This window comes from Cetorhinus maximus, chromosome X (genome assembly GCF_964194155.1).
Source record: "Cetorhinus maximus chromosome X, sCetMax3.hap1.1, whole genome shotgun sequence".
Classification (NCBI taxonomy): Eukaryota; Metazoa; Chordata; class Chondrichthyes; order Lamniformes; family Cetorhinidae; genus Cetorhinus; species Cetorhinus maximus.
The window spans coordinates 4,061,422-4,078,943 of record NC_135917.1 but is presented as its reverse complement, the minus strand read 5'-3'; the positions used below and the strand labels follow the sequence as shown (position 1 = coordinate 4,078,943).

Sequence of the window (17,522 nt, the reverse complement as noted above, 5' to 3'; positions counted from 1 at the left end):
GGAATAAATTCAAGAAAATGTTGGAAACACTTATTAGGTCAGGCAGCATCTATGGACAGCACAGTCAGTATCTAACCTTTGAAGGCTGGTATCTCTTCTCAATTCTTGCGCCATATTAAAAAAAGGCCATTTTATATTATTTTGCTTACCACTCAAGATAAGCAAAAATAATTTCAGGGGCAGTTCAAAGGCCACTAGCAAATAGGTCTTGAACAAAAGAGTACACATAGTTATCAAACTCTGTGCCACTAAATGGCAGAAGGAGTTTCACTGACAAGCTGCTACCTCCAGGCATAGCTGCCAATAAAGCCAAGAAGCTCCAGCCTTTGGTTGCTCATTATAGCTTGTCACCTGTGCCCCTTCCCCAGTTCCTGAGAACGATCACATTACTTGTAGCAAAGTTAACAGTTCCCCACCCAGCAATGCCCCGGAACACTTTGCTGCCCATTCGAGCCACTGTGTCCAATTTTGGTGGGGGGGTCGGGCAACATACCTCATGGGTGTACGTGCGAACCGGTACTCCAAAAGCTCGTGCGAGTCCAAAGTCAGCCAGTTTAATCGCCCCCTCCGCATTGATCAACAGGTTCTGGGGCTTCAGGTCACGGTGAAGTACCCGGTGAGAATGGCAGAATGCAAGCCCCTGCAGTAGCTGGAATAGGTAACTCTGAATGGGAGAAACACACACAATAATTAACCAGCACAACAACAAAACGCATATTACATCAACCACTGTACCAGATCTAATGCTAAATAGAACTGGAATAGCACAAAATCCCACGGCTGTTAAGCTAACTTCATTTGGCATTCCTGGACTCCCGTTCAAATATCTGATTCAGATAATAAATCAGGTGCTTAATGGCTGGAGGGGCAGAGTTCAAAATTAAACACGGATTAAGATAACTTTGCAGTTAAAAATGAAGAAATACTATTCAGGGATGAACACTGACAGCTGTAAAAGTAGCAGAGAAATAGCAGAAATATTGAGATTCCACTCCTCTACCTCGTTTCCCTGGCACAGTTGTCTTCAGGTTTTAATATCACCAAGGGCATTCAGTAAGACTCTCTCACAAAGGGTTGAAAAGAGTAATGTCCCCTGCTCCTAGAGAAGATCTTGTTTTAAAGAGCTGATAAAACTTACGTACAAAAGAGGCATGTGGCGTTAGAGAGACCAGAGCGAATAGCTTCGAACAGGGTACTGAGGTGATTCAGTAGCATCAACGCCAGTGCTGGACTGGCATGAGGTCCTTCGCTTGCTCAGCGAAAGATAACCGTTGCAATTTTAAAGGGCCTTCCTATAGTATGGGCAGTAGAGGGCTACATTGATAACACTGAAAATATTTTGTATGCAAGCATCAGTACGGAGGGATCGAATGAAACAATGTATAAAACATACACATAGAAACAGGAGGCCATTCAGCCCCTCAAGAATAGTTCCACCATTCAATTACATCATGGCTGATCTGTACCTCAACTTCATATACCCACCTCAGTTCCATATTCCGCAATACCTGTCCTTAAAAAAATCAATTTTAATCTTGTGAATACCAACCACCTCCAACCCCTAGCATCCACATGGGGGGGGATTGGGGGGGTGGGGGAGGAGTTCCAGATTTCCGCTACCCTTTGTGTAAAGATGCGCTTTCTGATTTCACTACTGAACAGCCTAGTTCTAACTTTCAGGTTATACCCCCTGGTTCTAGATTCCACCCCCCATCAGAGAAAATGACACACAGACAAGATTTCAAAGGGCAGTTTTGGGTTCACATGAGCTTGGAGCTAAACCTCCAGGTTGTGTGTGGGCTGAAAGTTCACAAGCTGGAACAAAATTGCCAGCAGCACTGCGACTTGATTTTGCGACTTGAGAATGAGTAAAATAAAGCTGGGTTAGAAACCCCCTATAAAAAAGGTGAGGGATTGACATTAGATAAGAAATTAACATACATATACTAAATAAAAATGAAACCTGCTGTTCTTTTATAAGTAACAGATATTACATTCTGACAAATGTGGTCAGAGGATTTGCTGAGTTAAACACTCCACCATCAATGGAAAGTTAGCACAGTGTTACAAGTGGTGCATACAGGCTTTGCCTGGAGGTGGGCGTCAGGAGGAATGGGACCACTTCCTGTGGAGGACCAGCACCATACTCCCCTCCTAAGTACTAAGAGGTACCACATACTGGCTCAATAGAACACCCAACGTGTCTTCTGACTCTCCAGTCAAACCTCCTGCCAAGGATGGTTCCTCACCTCGATCAATGAAGAACACCTACCCAAATGTACAGAACTGCATGTACACATCTACAAGTGCCTTGCAATTTGTAATACAGGATGCATTCGCCATAATGCCATGAACTGATGAAGTGCATAAATATTGCGCTATCCAGATTAGCGAATAATTTTGAAAACTGGATCCACTGTCGGAGTCCTTTTGCCATGATTTGGATGAGACATTCAGGTGGATGCTAAAGATCCCATCATATTATTTGAAATAAAGCAGAGCCGTTTTTCCAACACTTACCCCTCAACTAATACTATCAAAAACAGGTCAAATGGTCATTTATCTCACTGCTGTTTGCGAGACTTTGCTCTACGCAACTCGGCTGCAATGTTTGCCTACACAACAAAGCTTCAAAAAGTAATCAATTGATTGCAGAAGAACTTTGGAATGCCCTCAGAGTGGGAGTACGGCCTCCCATCGATGCAGAATTAATCCCATGCACTTGTCAAAGATAATTTGAGGCACTTTAATAGGGTGGAGGATCCATTTTTGAGAAGTTGTCTAATATGCTATAAAAGTTAATGAAAGTCTACGCTTTTGTGCATTGAACAGTTTAATTTGCACCACAGATACAGCCACCATGTTGACTGGCAAAGTAACATATTGAGCCACCGTACAGCAAAGCGCACACTAGGGAATATACCAACTGCACCAAATCCCTCAAGTGGTTGACCCGCTCTGGATCCGTTCCATTTTAATTTCGTCCTATGAAACCCACTTGATTTTACCTTGACGAGTGGCAATGGGATCCCATTGACTGAAGAGACGTCCATGAATTTCTTCAGATCCTGATGCAGGAACTCAAAGACCAGATACAGTTTATTCTCCGTGTGAATGACATCAAGTAACCTGAAGGAGGAGGGTGGAGGGGAAAAGAGGAATACTAGTAATCCAGCCATGGGTTCCAACGTCATTCCCAATTCTCTTCTCCAGAAAGACCTCGTTCTCACCCACTGTATGGTCACAAAGTACCAAAATTTGCAGGAGCCACAATAGATTAAATCGTTTTAGAAGATTAATTTGGCAAATCTCACTGTTTTATTTATGCAAGCAGCAAAATGCAAAACTGGCGTGTTGATTTGTTTTGTCTATTTATGCTCCTATGAAGAGCCTTGGAATGTTTTATCACCTTAAAGATGCTATATAAATGCACAATTGTTGTTGTAATGACACTCTTATGTAACTCAGATGAAGACAATTAACTACATCCTATATAGATCAGTCTCTTGTCATGATCCCCTAGCTCAGTCCAGGCTGATTAGATTAAAGGCTTCCCCGTTAGCTATAAAAGGTCCTTTATGAAATCCACTCCATTGCACACTGGTGAGAGCTGCGAACTGGGCCAGAGTGCGAGAACAGAGCAGGTCTAGATTTATACTTGCTTTGCTGAACACCTCCATTCAGTCCACAAGCATGACCCTGAGCTTACGGTCTCTTGTCATGTTAATTCTCCGCTTCACTCCTACTCTGTTCTTGGCCCTCTACTCAGTGCGAATGAAGCTCAACAGAAGCTCATCTATCAATTAGGCACTTTACAACCTTCGGAACTCATTGAGTTCAACAGTTTCAGGTCATAACCACTGCTCCCATTTTTGTAGACAGCAGCAGCTGGTTTTTCAGCTGTTGCCAATCACATTTCCTCTTGATCCATCTTTTGTTTCTTTTCTTGTCCTATTATTACTCCCTTTTTGTCATTTAATCTCTCATGCCTTCCACCCGAGCAGACCTGCCCTTTTGTTTTTTTCCTCCCCGCCCCCCTTTTCCTTGTCTTACTTGCTTAAAACCTGTTACTTCCCTAACATTTACCAGTTCTGATGGAAGGTCATCAACCTGAAATGTTAGCTCTGTCTCTCTACAGATGTTGTCAGAGCTGCTAAGTATTTCCAGCATTTTCTGGTTTCTTTTCCAGATTTACACTTCATTTGCAAGAACAGGAATGGTTACGATTTTATGGCATCACATTTACTGCCTGGGGCACAAAATGCAGCCTCCTATGTGAAAATGCTAAAAATTGACCCTTAAGTTTGTTTCCCCACAATGATAACCAGTCATCTGTGCACTATCCTGAGCTGAGAGCAAATAGTGCAACTGCTGATAAACTCCTACCAGCTTTACCAAAGAATTAATTGACAGTCCGTGCTTTCACAGAGCCAGATTCAGCAAGTCTTTTCGCTGCTATTGCAATAACTGATTTAAAGTGGCAAGCTGGAGCCATTACGGAAACATGTAAAACAATTAAATAGCAACATCTGCATTGATAAGGCCCCCACCCCCACCACACAATCTCACCCAAAAGATCCTTCAAACAAATGACAGAAGCAGCCCTACCTTCAAACAGCAGTCAATCCAAACTTCAATTAAAATGCCACAGAAGCTCAAAGTATCATACCGAGTCCTGGCTGCTTTATTTAAGTAATGGGCAATTGTGTTTTCCAGTTGCAGAAAGCTGCAAGGTTTATTACTTACAGCTGATGGAAACACAATTCAAGGTGGAATCCATGTTGAGGTCCTCAACAAATCATCAAGGATCTCCAGAAAATGAGAGCGTGAACTTTAATGCGTGGGAACACAAGGACACAGCTGGAGAGTTTAGGACACCAATAAGAGCAGAATATAATAAGCAGGATCAAGACAGGCGGATGTACTGCAGCATCACCCTCATATGGCTTGCACTTTAACACCACCCCACCCATGGCTACCTTTCATATTACACATGGAGTCTAAGTAAGCTCTGTTTCATTGGCTCCCTGTCCCCCAACACATCCATTCCAAAATACTTGTTTACAAATCCATTGTTTGCAAGGGGTAGGGGTGAGTGAAAATCAACAAAAGCAAAAACAACCCCAACACTGCTTTTAGTTCTTTCATGGATGTGGGCGACACTGGCGAGACCAGCATTTGTTGCCCATCACTAATCACCCTCGAGAAGTGGTAGTGAGCTGCCTTCTATCCTACCAGCTCTGGATAGTGCACAGATGACTGGTGGTAATTATTGTGGGGAAACAAATTTAAGGGTCAATCTTTAGCATTTTCACATAGGAGGCTGCATTTTGTGCCCCAGGCAGTAAATGCGATGCCATCAAATCATAACCATTCCTGTTCTTGCAAAGGAAGTGTAAATCTGGAAAAGAAACCAGAAAATGCTGGAAATACTTAGGAGATCTGACAAGATCTGTAGAGAGACAGAGCTAACGTTTCAGGTTGATGGCCTTCCAGTTGAACTACTGCAATCCATCTGATACAGATACGCCCACAGTGCTGATGAGAAGTGAATTCCAAGATTTTCATCCCGTGATAGTGAAGGAATGGCAAAATAGTTCAAAGTCAGAATGGTGTGTGGTTTGGAGAGGAACTTGCAGGTGGTGGTGTTCCCATGCATCTGCTGCCCTCTCCTTCTAGGTGGTAGAGGTCGCAGGTTTGGAAGGTGCTGTTGAAGGAGCCTTGGTGAGTTGCTGCAGTCCATCTTGTATACAGTACACACTGCTGCCACATTGCGTCAGTGGTGGAGAGAGTAAATGTTAAAGGTGGTGGATGGGGTGCCAATCAAGCGGGCTGCTTTGTCCTAGATGGTATTGAGCTTCTCCGGTGTTGTTGGAGCTGCACTCAACCGGGCAAGTGGAGAGTAATCCATCACACTCCTGACTTGTGCCTTGTAGATGGTGGACAGGCTTTGGGGAGTCAGGAGGTGAGTTACTCTCCTCAGAATTTCCCAGCCACTGACCTGCTCTTGTAGCCACAGTATTTATATGGCTGGTCCAGTTCAGTTTCTGGTCAATGGTAACCCCCAGGATTTGATAGTGGGGGATTCAGCAATGGCAACGCCATTGAATCTCGAGGGGAGATGGTTAGATTCTCTCTTGTTAGAGATGGCCATTGCCTGGCACTTGTGTGGCACAAATATTACTTGTCACTTATCAGCCCAAGCCTGAATGCTGTCCAGGTCTTGCTGCATATTGGCATGGACTGCTTCATTATCTAAGGAATTGCTAATGGTACAGAACATTGTGCAATCATCAGTAAACATCCTGACCTTATGGTGGAAGGAAGGTCATTGATGAAGCAGCTGAAGATGGTTGGGCCTCGGACACTACCCTGAGGAACTCCTACAGCAATGTCCTAGGACCGAGATGATGGACCTCCAACAACCACAACCATCTTCCTTTGTGCTAGGTATGACTCCAACCAGTGGAGGGCTTTCCCCTGATTCCCATTGACTTCAATTTTGCCAGGGCTCCTCGATGTCACACTTGGTCAAATGCTGCCATGATGTCAAGGGAAGTCACTCTCACCTTACCTCTGGAATTCAGCTCTTTTGTCCACATTTGGACTAAGGCTGTAATAAGGCCAGGAGCTAAATGGCCCTGGTGGAACCGAAAATGAGCATCAATGGGCAGGTTATTGCTCGGTAAATGCCACTTGATGTCACTCTTAACGACACCTTCCATCACTTTGGTGATGATCAAGAGTAGACTGATGGGGCAGTAATTGCCGGGTTGGATTTGTCTTACTTTTTGTGTACAGGGCTTACGTGAGCAGCTTTCCACATTGTCAGGTAGACACCAGCATTGTAGCTGTTCTGGGACAGCTTGGCTAAGGGTGCAACTAGTTCTGGAGCACAAGTCTTCAGTACTATTGCTGGAATGCTGTCAGGGCCCATAGCTTTTGCAGTATCTGGAGCCTTCAGCCATTTCTTGATATTACAGGGAGTGAATTGAATTGGCTGAAGACTGGCATCTGTGATGCTGGGGACCTCAGGAGGAGAACGAGATGGATCATTCACTTGGCACTTCCGGCTGAAAATGGTTGCAAATGCTTTATCTTCTCTTGCAGGCGTATGTCTGATAGAGGATGTTCACCTGAGCTTTTTCATGAGGGAAATGTGTCTGTAGACCACAGGGGAGAATTTACTCCTTTTTAAACTGGGCATCTTAAAGATATGGCAAGCTGCACATACTGACAATGTGTCCCCAAGTAACAGTGTGAGTACAGCCTGTCCACCTGTGTGGAAGCACAATCCTGCCTCAGATCAACTGTACAGAATACAACCAAACAAACTGAAAATCACAGGTCTCTTAGAACCAGGGTTTTAACATTACAATCTGACATTATTTCAGAGTCCGAGCATCAGCAAAAGAAATATATACAACGGATTATTAAAAACACACTCCTGAGCTTCAATTATTCAGCTACAAAGTACAGCAGAGGATGAAGACATGCACAGATCCGAAAAAACAGAACATACAGACAGCTTAAACCCTTCTTAGATTATTCGGCTTCATTGTTCAAACAGTGAAAACTTGAATCAATTCTCATCCTTGTTTTCATGGCCTCAAATCACCCCACGCCCATCCTATCTCTATAAACTCTTCAAACTCTACAATTCTGTGAGATCTCTGCACTCCAATTCTGGCCTCTAGCGCATCCCCGATTTTCATTGCTTCACCACTGGCAATGCCTTCAACTGCCTAGACCCTAAAATCTGGAATTCCCTCCCTAAATCTTACCTGCCGTGTTTAAGACTGTATAAAACTTAACTCCTTAATATTTCCTTATTTGGCTTGGTGCCAAATTGTGTTTGACAATGCACCTGTGAAGTGCCTTGGGCTGTTTTACATTACAGGTACTTTTTGTTAATTGTACATTAATTGTATTATTAAGGTTAAGGACATACAGGTGGAGGGCAATTGATTAAGTACCCTGAGCACATATAAAAAGAGACCCCTGGGGACTGGGGTGTTTTATTGATCCTGTTAATCACATCTTGGTTTAATGTTTGTAAGTTTCCTTTAGATTTTGTCTTTATTTTTGTAGTTTACCTTTAAGGGGCTGCTTTTTACTTTGTCGCTGATTTTGTTAATTTAGTTGATTTGGTTGACTCAAAAAAAGTTATAAAAGAGACCTGGTACGCTTGAGGCCTTCCCCAACTGGTAGGTACTGCGGGGGCTGGGGTGCATTATCACCCCCAGTAATAATATTTTGGTTTAGTTGGTTAAGTTTCCTTTGACATAGAAACATAATAGAAGCAGCAGTAGGTCATTCGGCCCTTCGAGCCTGCTCCGCCATTCAATATGATCATGGCTGATCCTCTATCTCAATGCCTCGTTTTGTTTTAGTTAGTGCCCCACCAGGAGCTGTTTTCCCCAGCTGATTTATTGATTTTCGTTTAATTATTAATTTTGTTCTCTATAAAGTCTATAAAAAGAGGATCGGTATGCTTGTGGCCTTCTGCGACTGGTGGACATCGTGGAGGCTGGGGTGCATCATCACCCGGGATTGATACGTTGGTTTAGTTAGTTAAGTTTCCTTTGATGTTTTGATTTTAGTGAAGTGCCCCACCAGGGGTTGTCATCCCCTCTCACTTATTGATTTTGTTTAATTCATTGATTTTTGTTTTATTAAAAGAGTGTAAAAAGAGACTTCCCCTTTAAGGGTTGGACCTTTTTAGTTAATTGGTTTACTTGATTATTTGTTTTGCTCACAGTGTAAAGAGACACTTTGCCCCTTCATGGGGAGGTTAATTTGTTTTGCTCTAAAGAGACTTGGCCCGGGCAGTGGGCAGTCGAGGGGGTTGGCTGACCCAACTGTCTGCCCCTCTACTGCGACTAAGTGTGCAGCGGGGTGGCCTTGGGAGGGAGCACGCGGTGTCCACCAGTATGCCAGAGACCTTCTGCGAACTGTGGGGGCTGGGGTGCATTACCACCCCTGAAAATGACATTTTGATTTGATTTTGTAAGTTTCCTTTCACGTTTTTGTTTTAGTTACATTGCCCCACCGGGGGCCATCATCACCCTCTGATTTATTGATTTTTAGGTTAATATATTGATTTTGTCTCTGAGTCTCTTTTTTAAAAAAAAGTCTCGGTGCGCTTGAGGCTTCCGCGACCAGTGGGCGCTGGAATGCTTCGTCACCCCCAGAAATTAAATTTTAATTCTATTTTGTAAGCTTCCTTTGATGTTTTGTTTTAGTTACAATGCCCCATTTTGGGGGGGTCTACCCCCCTTTAATTAGCTTATTTAATCGATTTTTGCTTTTATTTAAAAGCTAGTATAAAAAGAGACTGTCCCTTTAAGAGGTGGACCTTTACCTAATTGGTTTATTTGATTATTTGTTTTGCTCAAAAAAGTGTGAAGAGACACTTTGCCCCTATATAGAGCTGTTAATTTGTTTAATTAATTATTTATTTGTTTTGCTCTAAAGAGTATAAAAAGAGACCTGGCCAAGACAGCAGGCAGTTGAGGAGGTTGTTTGGCCTGACCATCTGCCTCTCCTCAGTGGCTATGTTTGTGGCTGGGTGGCCCTGGAGAGGGAGTGCTTGAGGCCTTCTGTGGAGGCTGGAGGGCATCATCAACCCCGAAAATGAGATTTTAGTTTGATTAGTTAAGTTTCCTTTTGAAATTTGATTTTTGTTACAGTGCCCCACCAGGGGCTATCACCCCGTCTATTAGTTTGTTTTTTTATTTTGACCATATGCTTCATTAAAAAGAGACTCTCCCAAAAAGTGGACATTTAGTTAATTGGAACAAAAAACTACTGCGAATGCTGGAAATCCAAAACAAAAACAGGATTACCTGGAAAAACTCAGCAGGTCTGGCAGCATCGGTGGAGAAGAAAAGAGTTGACGTTTCGAGTCCTCGTGACCCTTCAACAGAACTAAGTAAAAATAGGGGAGGGGTGAAATATAAGCTGGTTTAAGGTGGGGGGAGAGAAGTTGGTGGGGGGATGGTTGTAGGGACAAGCAAGCAGTGATAGGAGCAGATAATCAAAAGATGTCACAGATAAAAGAACAAAGAGGTGTTGGGGGAAGAAACGGAAAGGGGGTGGGGATGGACGAGGGAGTTCAAGATCTAAAGTTGTTGAATTCAATATTCAGTCCAGAAGGCTGTAAAGTGCCTAGTCGGAAGATGAGGTGCTGTTCCTCCAGTTTGCGTTGGGCTTCACTGGAACAATGCAGCAAGCCAAGGACAGACATGTGGGCAAGAGAGCAGGGTGGAGTGTTAAAATGGCAAGAGACAGGGAGGTTTGGGTCTTTCTTGCGGACAGACCGCAGGTGTTCAACCTGTCCGCAAGAAAGACCCAAACCTCCCTGTCGCTTGCCATTTTAACACTCCACCCTGCTCTCTTGCCCACATGTCTGTCCTTGGCTTGCTGCATTGTTCCAGTGAAGCCCAACGCAAACTGGAGGAACAGCACCTCATCTTCCGACTAGGCACTTTACAGCCTTCCGGACTGAATATTGAATTCAACAACTTTAGATCTTGAACTCCCTCCCCCAGCCCGTTTCTTCCCCCTCCCTTTTGTTTTTTTCCAATAATTTATATAGATTTTTCTTTTCCCACCTATTTCCATTATTTTTAAATCTATACCTGTAATGCCCTGTCAGTTTTACCACCCCACCCCCACTAGAGCTGTACCTTTAGTGTCCTGCCATCCATTCTTAATTAGCACATTCTCTTAAATAATATCACCACCTTCAACACCTCTTCATTCCTTTATCTGTGACATCTTTTGATTATCTGCTCCTATCACTGCTAGCTTGTCCCTACAACAGCCCCCCACACCCCCCCCCCCCCAACCTTAAACCAGCTTATATTTCACCCCTACCCTATTTTTACTTAGTTCTGTTGAAGGGTCATGAGGACTCGAAACGTCAACTCTTTTCTTCTCAGCCGATGCTGCCAGACCTGCTGAGTTTTTCCAGGTAATTCTGTTTTTGATTTAGTTAATTGGTTTATCTGTTTTGCTGAAGAGAGTGTAAAAAGAGACTTGGCCAAGGCAACAGGCAGTTGAGAGGGTTGTCTGGCCAGACTGTCTGCCTTTCTTCTGTGGCTATATTTGCGACTGGGTATCCATGGAGAGGGGGCACGTGGTGTCCACTGGCACACTTTAGGCCTTTTGCAGCTGGTGTGCACCACAAGGGCTGGAGTGCATTATCTCCCCCCAAAATATTATTTTAATTTCATTTGTTAAGTTTCCTTTAAAGTTTTGTTCTTGTTACAGTGCCTCTTTAAGGGGTGGTTCAGCAGTTAATTGGTTTATTTTGTTTATTTGGTATACTCAGAAGAGGCTGGGCCAAGGTGGCCATTAACAGGTCCAGGCAGCAGGTGGTTGAGGGGGTCCATTGAACCTGACCGCCTGCACCTCTTCTGTGGCTACCTTTACACCCGGGTGTCCCTGGAGAGGGAGCACACGGTGTCCACCAGTGCGCTTGAGGCCTTCCTTAACTGATGGTGCCGTAAGGGCTGGGGTGCATTATTACTCCCTGTAATGACATTTTAATTTGTTTCCTTTAATACTTTTTTAGTTACAGTGTACTTTTAAGTGGTGATAAATTAATTTTGTTTTAGTTAACTAATGCTCAAAAGAGTATAAAAAGAGACTTCTGGGACACTGGTTAGTGAGGAAGCAGACACTTGTAACCTTGCATTAAATCTAGTATTAAGTAAAAGATTGGTGTCTAGTTTCCTACTTCATCAACTGGCTTCAGAATAAATTAACTCTTTTTATGCATGCAATTTGTTGTTGTTAATAAACAGCATTATAACAGTCAGGTACAGGCAGTGTCCCCAGAACTTTGCAATTACCAGGCCATGGTAACCGGTCTGGAATTTTACCTCCCCCGCCACTGCAAATCACCCTCCTGGCCACAAGTTACCTGACTGGTGCTCTAGTTCTTCAGAGATCTTCAGTTATGGATGCAGCAGTGCAGCACATAGGGCAGTGTGAAGAATAGGGTGTTTTTACAGCAGTGAGGGCGGTGTAAGGACCTCCACCATCACTTCAGCTAAGCTAAATGAAACTAGAGACCCCCCCCCCCCCCCCCCCCCAACAACCCAGATTTAATGGAAAATGCCTTGGGGTAATCTTTAATTAAAGGGCTTCTCCCCAATGTCAAATCAGATTATATTGTTAAAAGATCCTGGCTGCTGGCTGATGCATTTGGCTGGTTCCTCCAGGTCTTGGTTTCCCATTTTGCTGCTGCTGCTCCCTGTCTTCTCGCCTCCTAATTGAGAACTAGAAGTATGGTTCTCTAAACTTGAGATTTTTTTTTTTAAATCTTAAAAATTGTTGCTGTTGCACTTGTGACGTCAATCTCTTGGTAACATGCCAGAATCTACATTCTCTCACCATAGAAATTGATAGAGCTAGTCACAGAGACTGGTCTTGAGTTGGCATGAAATTCCAGAGACCTGCTGACAGTATAGTCTTGCTTTGCTCAAATGTTCATCTCATTGCTGCCAGTACAATCTTTGCGCAAACATTCAGCTCATTGCTGCCAGCATGATCTTACTGTACGCAAACATTCAGCTCATTGGTGCTAGTGTGATCTTTGCGCAAATATTCAGCTCAATGCCCCTAGTATGATCTTGCGGTGCACAAATTTTCAGTTCATTGCCAACAGTACAATCTTACTGTGTGCAACATTTATCTCACTGCTGTTAGTATAGTCTTACTATGTGCAAAATGGTTACCTCATTTCCTCACACAATGAAGTGCTTTGAAACGGAGCGATTGTTGAGTGTTAAGTGCTTTTAGATGTTTGAGAGAATTCATAAAGTGCTATAAGTATGTAAAGGCTTTCTTTGTATGAAATGTTTCCTTTAACTCATGATATACCACAAAAATAGAGTCCTTACTTGACTATGTTGGGATGGCTGAGTTCCTTCAGAAGGGAGATTTCTCGTATTGCTGTACTTGGCACTCCCTCGGTTTCCCTGAAAGACAGCACGCATAAGTGATTAGTAGGACGATGGTTAACTGCACAGTATAACTAAAGAGAGAAGAAAAACATTACATTTTCTTCACAGGTCAAATAAATGGATCCTGTCAGTCACTGGCAAGACAAAAAAATCTCACACCCTTTCGCTGAAGTCTCAATACTCTGGATAGAAAGAAGTGGAATTACAACACTTAGGTTACCTGCTAACTCTACACCACCCCTTTAAAGTTGCTCACAATGAAACTACAGCAAAGGCTGTGTGTGGGGCTAAGGGCCTCCCGCACACTCATATCTTGCATTTGCTTAGTGTTTGCCACCAAAGGTAGACTATACCAGATTGGCCCGTTTATTTATTTCCTGCACATATGCATATTCTCAGAGCCAAGCAATAGCCTTGTCAGTGACTAGATGGAGTTCTTTAAGCTCGCATTAAAGTTTAGCTAGCGGACACTCCTCGACAATGAGAGTCATTGTTTGGACTGCACCAAAGCTGCAGCCTGGATGGTCTTAGCGACTCCACTGTTGTTGGGTGGCTGCACAGAGGCCTTAGCCAGCCCAGAAACTGTTTTAAAGGGCCCACTGGCACTGTAGGAGATCAAGGCTGAGTGGATGAGCTGTGGTTATGATGAGTGGTTTATGGTAGATGTTTTCTCCTGCCAATCCTCAGGTCCTCAGCTGTTACTCCTTGGCGTGGTGGGTTTAATCATATGGGGTGATGTGAAGGAAAGTGTACTTATGGTGGATTGATTAAGGGCAGGCTTGGGTTGGAGTAGACCTTCTCCAGTAGCTTGCCTGTTGTAACTACCCTTCTGACATGAGTGGGTGGGGGGTGTACAATGTTGCTCAGGACTGGGAGCCAGGGGAGGTGAGTTGGTCGAAGAGTACCAGTGATGAGTTGCATATCAATAAGTTTGGTGTAGGTAGATTGGTACCATAATGGGTTGCACATGTAATAGCAAGAGCAGAAGTCCTTAGGGTCTTAGCCTGTGACCCCCCCCCCCCCTTGAGGTACTAGCCAGTCCAGAGGAGGTTGTTGCAGGTTTTATTTTTTTCTTGATGAGGTGCTGTCTGTACATGAGGGTTGTGTCAATTGGCCAATTAGGAGTGAGGAATCACATACAAAAAAATTGCACATTAAATTCACATATCCATACTGACATCAAAACATCGTCACAGAACTGCAAGAGGCTGCGTCAAGTTTCTATTCTGCCAACTACACATGACAACATTGCACATAAAGGACTCAGTATGCATCAAACTCTCTGATGAAATAGACGTTCTTTTTTAGAGGATATATGGCAAGGAACAACGGACACTCCAGTTACTATGAGTATATTGTACTGTAATGATAGAGGGCACTGTGAGTTACTGAAGCTGTGTATTGCACCTCCAATGTCCTGGCTGATACCAGCCCAGCAGAGGCTGGGAACTGAGCCTGGGACACAGCTACTCACCTTGGTTCAATTCATGTCTAAACAGTTCCGCTTTATGGTTTAGAACTGCTGGGCATGCAATGGAAGGGTTTCCTTCCATGTGCAAGATCCGGGACAAAGTGGTGAGGTGGGTTTGTAACAAAGGAGAAACAGCCAGGGGGAGTGAGGGCTCCAGCACCACCTACTTGAAGGGAAGTCAGTCTTACTGTGGGCATACCCCTTTTCCAGAGTCGCCAGTTAAACAAGTAGTGATCAACATGTCTGGTATACTGCACTGGATTTAGTGATCTAGAACATCATGGTGGCATGGATCAATGGATGAAAAATTTAGCTCACAATGCCCCCATATTAGCAACAGCCCACAAACACACTTGATTGATCACATAAAGTATACCAACGCCTGCAATAACTTGCATTCATATAGAATGATTAACATAATAAAACATTCCAAGGTGCTTCACAGGAGCATTATCAGACAATATTTGACACCAAGCTATATAAGGACAGGTGACCAAAAGCAAGATAGGTTTTAAAGAACATTGAAGGGGGTGAGAAGGGTAGACCGGTTCAGCGAGGAAATTCCAAAGCTTCCAAAACCTATTTTTTGTGGTGCCAATTGAGGGAGGAATATTGAGCAAGACACTGGGACAACTCCTTGCTCTTCTTGGGATCTTTTACGTAAACCTGGGTAGGCAGACTGGGATTTGGTTTAATGTTTCATCCACAAGACAATGTTGAGTCATGATATAGGGTAACTAGCATGTGTAATGGACTCCTGAGTAGGGTAGCAATGGCAAAAATCCTGTAACCATTAAGAAACTGCTGGCTGTGACCTGAAGGAAGTTTTTTTCTGAATGGATGTAATGGGAGTGAAATGGCACTCCTTATCCAATTCTACTTTGTTATTGAGAGAGTGAGTGTCAGACCATTCAACTGTGAAGCACATGACAACCATCCTCACCTGATATCCACATGGGCCACACTCCACCAGAAATTTTTTTCCCCTGAATATATATTTTATTCATAAAATTTGTAAAAGTACATTAATTTTCAAGTCAAATTGTTTTGTAAAGAAAATGCAATAAAGTCTAATTTGTCTCCATACAGCATGTTCTACTCTGAGGTGCCTCAATACAGTTGTAATAAAGTACTCTTGATATTTACATATGCTCCAAATTGCTGACTACCTAACAGGCATCCTGGTGAACGTTTAACCAAGGTTCCCTCAGTCCAACCTCAGTGCCCCTTGGTATCACACTAGCGGATCAGCTAACTCAACAAAGAATCCAAACCCAAGATCTTCCTCGTCCAGACCACGGCAGGCAGCGCACTTCTGCAGAGTCTTTACAAGAACCAAAAAAATGAACCTAACGCATGAATTAAATCAGGGTACAGGGAACATTAATCGAGTGCTTAAAGTCATGACATCATGCAGAAACCGGATTGGATGATTGCCTCCGTCCCTCATTTGGGAAACAACCAAAATTCTCCATGCCTTTATTTCATCAGTTATGTGGTATGTAGACAGGGTCAGTAACATATCACATTACGGGGCCTGTCGCCACAATGAACGTAGTCCACATTCAAGGAAGTTACAGAACTAGGGCAGGAAACGCGTGCAGAATGGAATATTTTAAAATAATTTTAACTCCTCCCCCACAGAAAAAAGTTTGCACAAAACGATAGCAGTGGCTCAAGCAGCATCAGACATTAAATGCGGTTGCATCCTGCTGGATCTTTTGTGTCTGCGCTGAGACCCGTACATCCCGGCAATAATGATCACCCTACCAGCCGCTCACAAGCCTTCAAAGGGATCCTTATCACTCACGTGTCGAGTCGAATTTTCTTCAGGGCCACCACTTCACCCGTGTCTTTGTTTTTGGCTTTATAAACCACCCCGTACGTTCCTTCCCCGATCTTCTCGACTTTCTGGAAACTGTCCATCCTCTCAATTTCCCCCCCCCGCCCCTTTGCTCTCTGATTAGTCCCTCGCGAGATGATCGGCGGCTCAATCCCTTCTGATCTACCAGCAGCGCAGTAGTTACTTTCAACCGGGATTGAAACTGACAAATACTGTAACAATGTAACAGTTAGTACCGCGCCATTACACTGCCTTTCCCGCGCTCTTTCAGTTCCACCCACATCCCACCCCATTGGTCCAGGAAGTTTTGAATGTAAAGCGTCATCAAACGAATTGTTCTATTAAAGGAGCCTTACCTGCTTTCCGAGAACTGGAAACACTCATGGGTCACAAAATTGTTTTTTTGAAAAAAAGTAAAGTACTGACATTCACTTTTATATTTGGTCAGATTGTCCCTTACTTATTTTGCCCCAAAGCCAGCATTTTCCGCCTAAATCAGGGTACAGGGAACATTAATAGATTGCTTAAAGCCTAAATGCCGAATGTAAAAACGAACAAATTGAGACCTGAAGTTCTTGGTTGATTTGAGTGGCTATAAACGCTTTTTCGGCCCCTTTGTCCTGCTGGCTGGAAAGTAGCTCATTTAGGGCTCTCTGAAGTCGTTCATAATCCACTATGGCTCACAGGCATGGAAGAGTTGAGCCATGAATTTGAAGTAACTGGTATTCCAGCCAAAATCACAACTGGGGTGGAAGTGCAAATGGTTGACATGCACAGTTCTGCAAATATTTCATTTTTATCTTGTATTCTGCATTTTGAGGCAAGAATCTCACTTCTGGATGACTACCCTGGTGAGATAACTCCGATACAAAAAACAGTCCATGGACTGGCTATGGACCCCCAGGTCAGCACACTCTGTGAAGAGATAGGAAGGGTATGTGAGAAGAGGGAATTTATTTTAATGAGCAATTTCAATTGATCTAATGAAAATTTGGAAAGTCCAAGCAGTCTAAAGTGAAAAGCAAAAAACTGCGGATGCTGGAAATCCAAAACAAAAATAAAAATACCTGGAAAAACTCAGCAGGTCTGGCAGCATCTGCGGAGAGGAACACAGTTAACGTTTCAAGTCCATATGACTCGTCAACAGAATTAAGTAAAAGTAGAAGAGAGGTGAAATATAAGCTGGTTGGGGGTGGGGTTGGGGGTGGGGTGGGGGGGGAGGGTGGGACAA

The 17,522-nt window shown here is 43.5% G+C and overlaps 1 protein-coding gene across 3 annotated transcripts in view; it reads right to left on the bottom strand.

Annotated features, from left to right (window-relative positions):
* cdk2 (cyclin dependent kinase 2) overlaps positions 1-16,544 on the bottom strand; it is a 434,240-nt gene extending 417,696 nt beyond the window's left edge. For all 3 annotated transcript variants that reach the window (XR_013574133.1, XM_078534579.1, XM_078534580.1), the window contains exons 1-4: positions 16,259-16,544; positions 12,915-12,992; positions 3,009-3,129; positions 494-664 (exon numbers count right to left, since the gene is read on the bottom strand). Coding sequence is in view for 2 of the 3 variants with exons in the window: in XM_078534579.1 (XP_078390705.1) it covers positions 494-664; positions 3,009-3,129; positions 12,915-12,992; positions 16,259-16,374 (486 nt within the window). In the remaining variant the exon portion in view is untranslated. The remainder of the gene's footprint in view (positions 1-493; positions 665-3,008; positions 3,130-12,914; positions 12,993-16,258) is intronic.
* Positions 16,545-17,522: the final 978 nt, after the last annotated feature.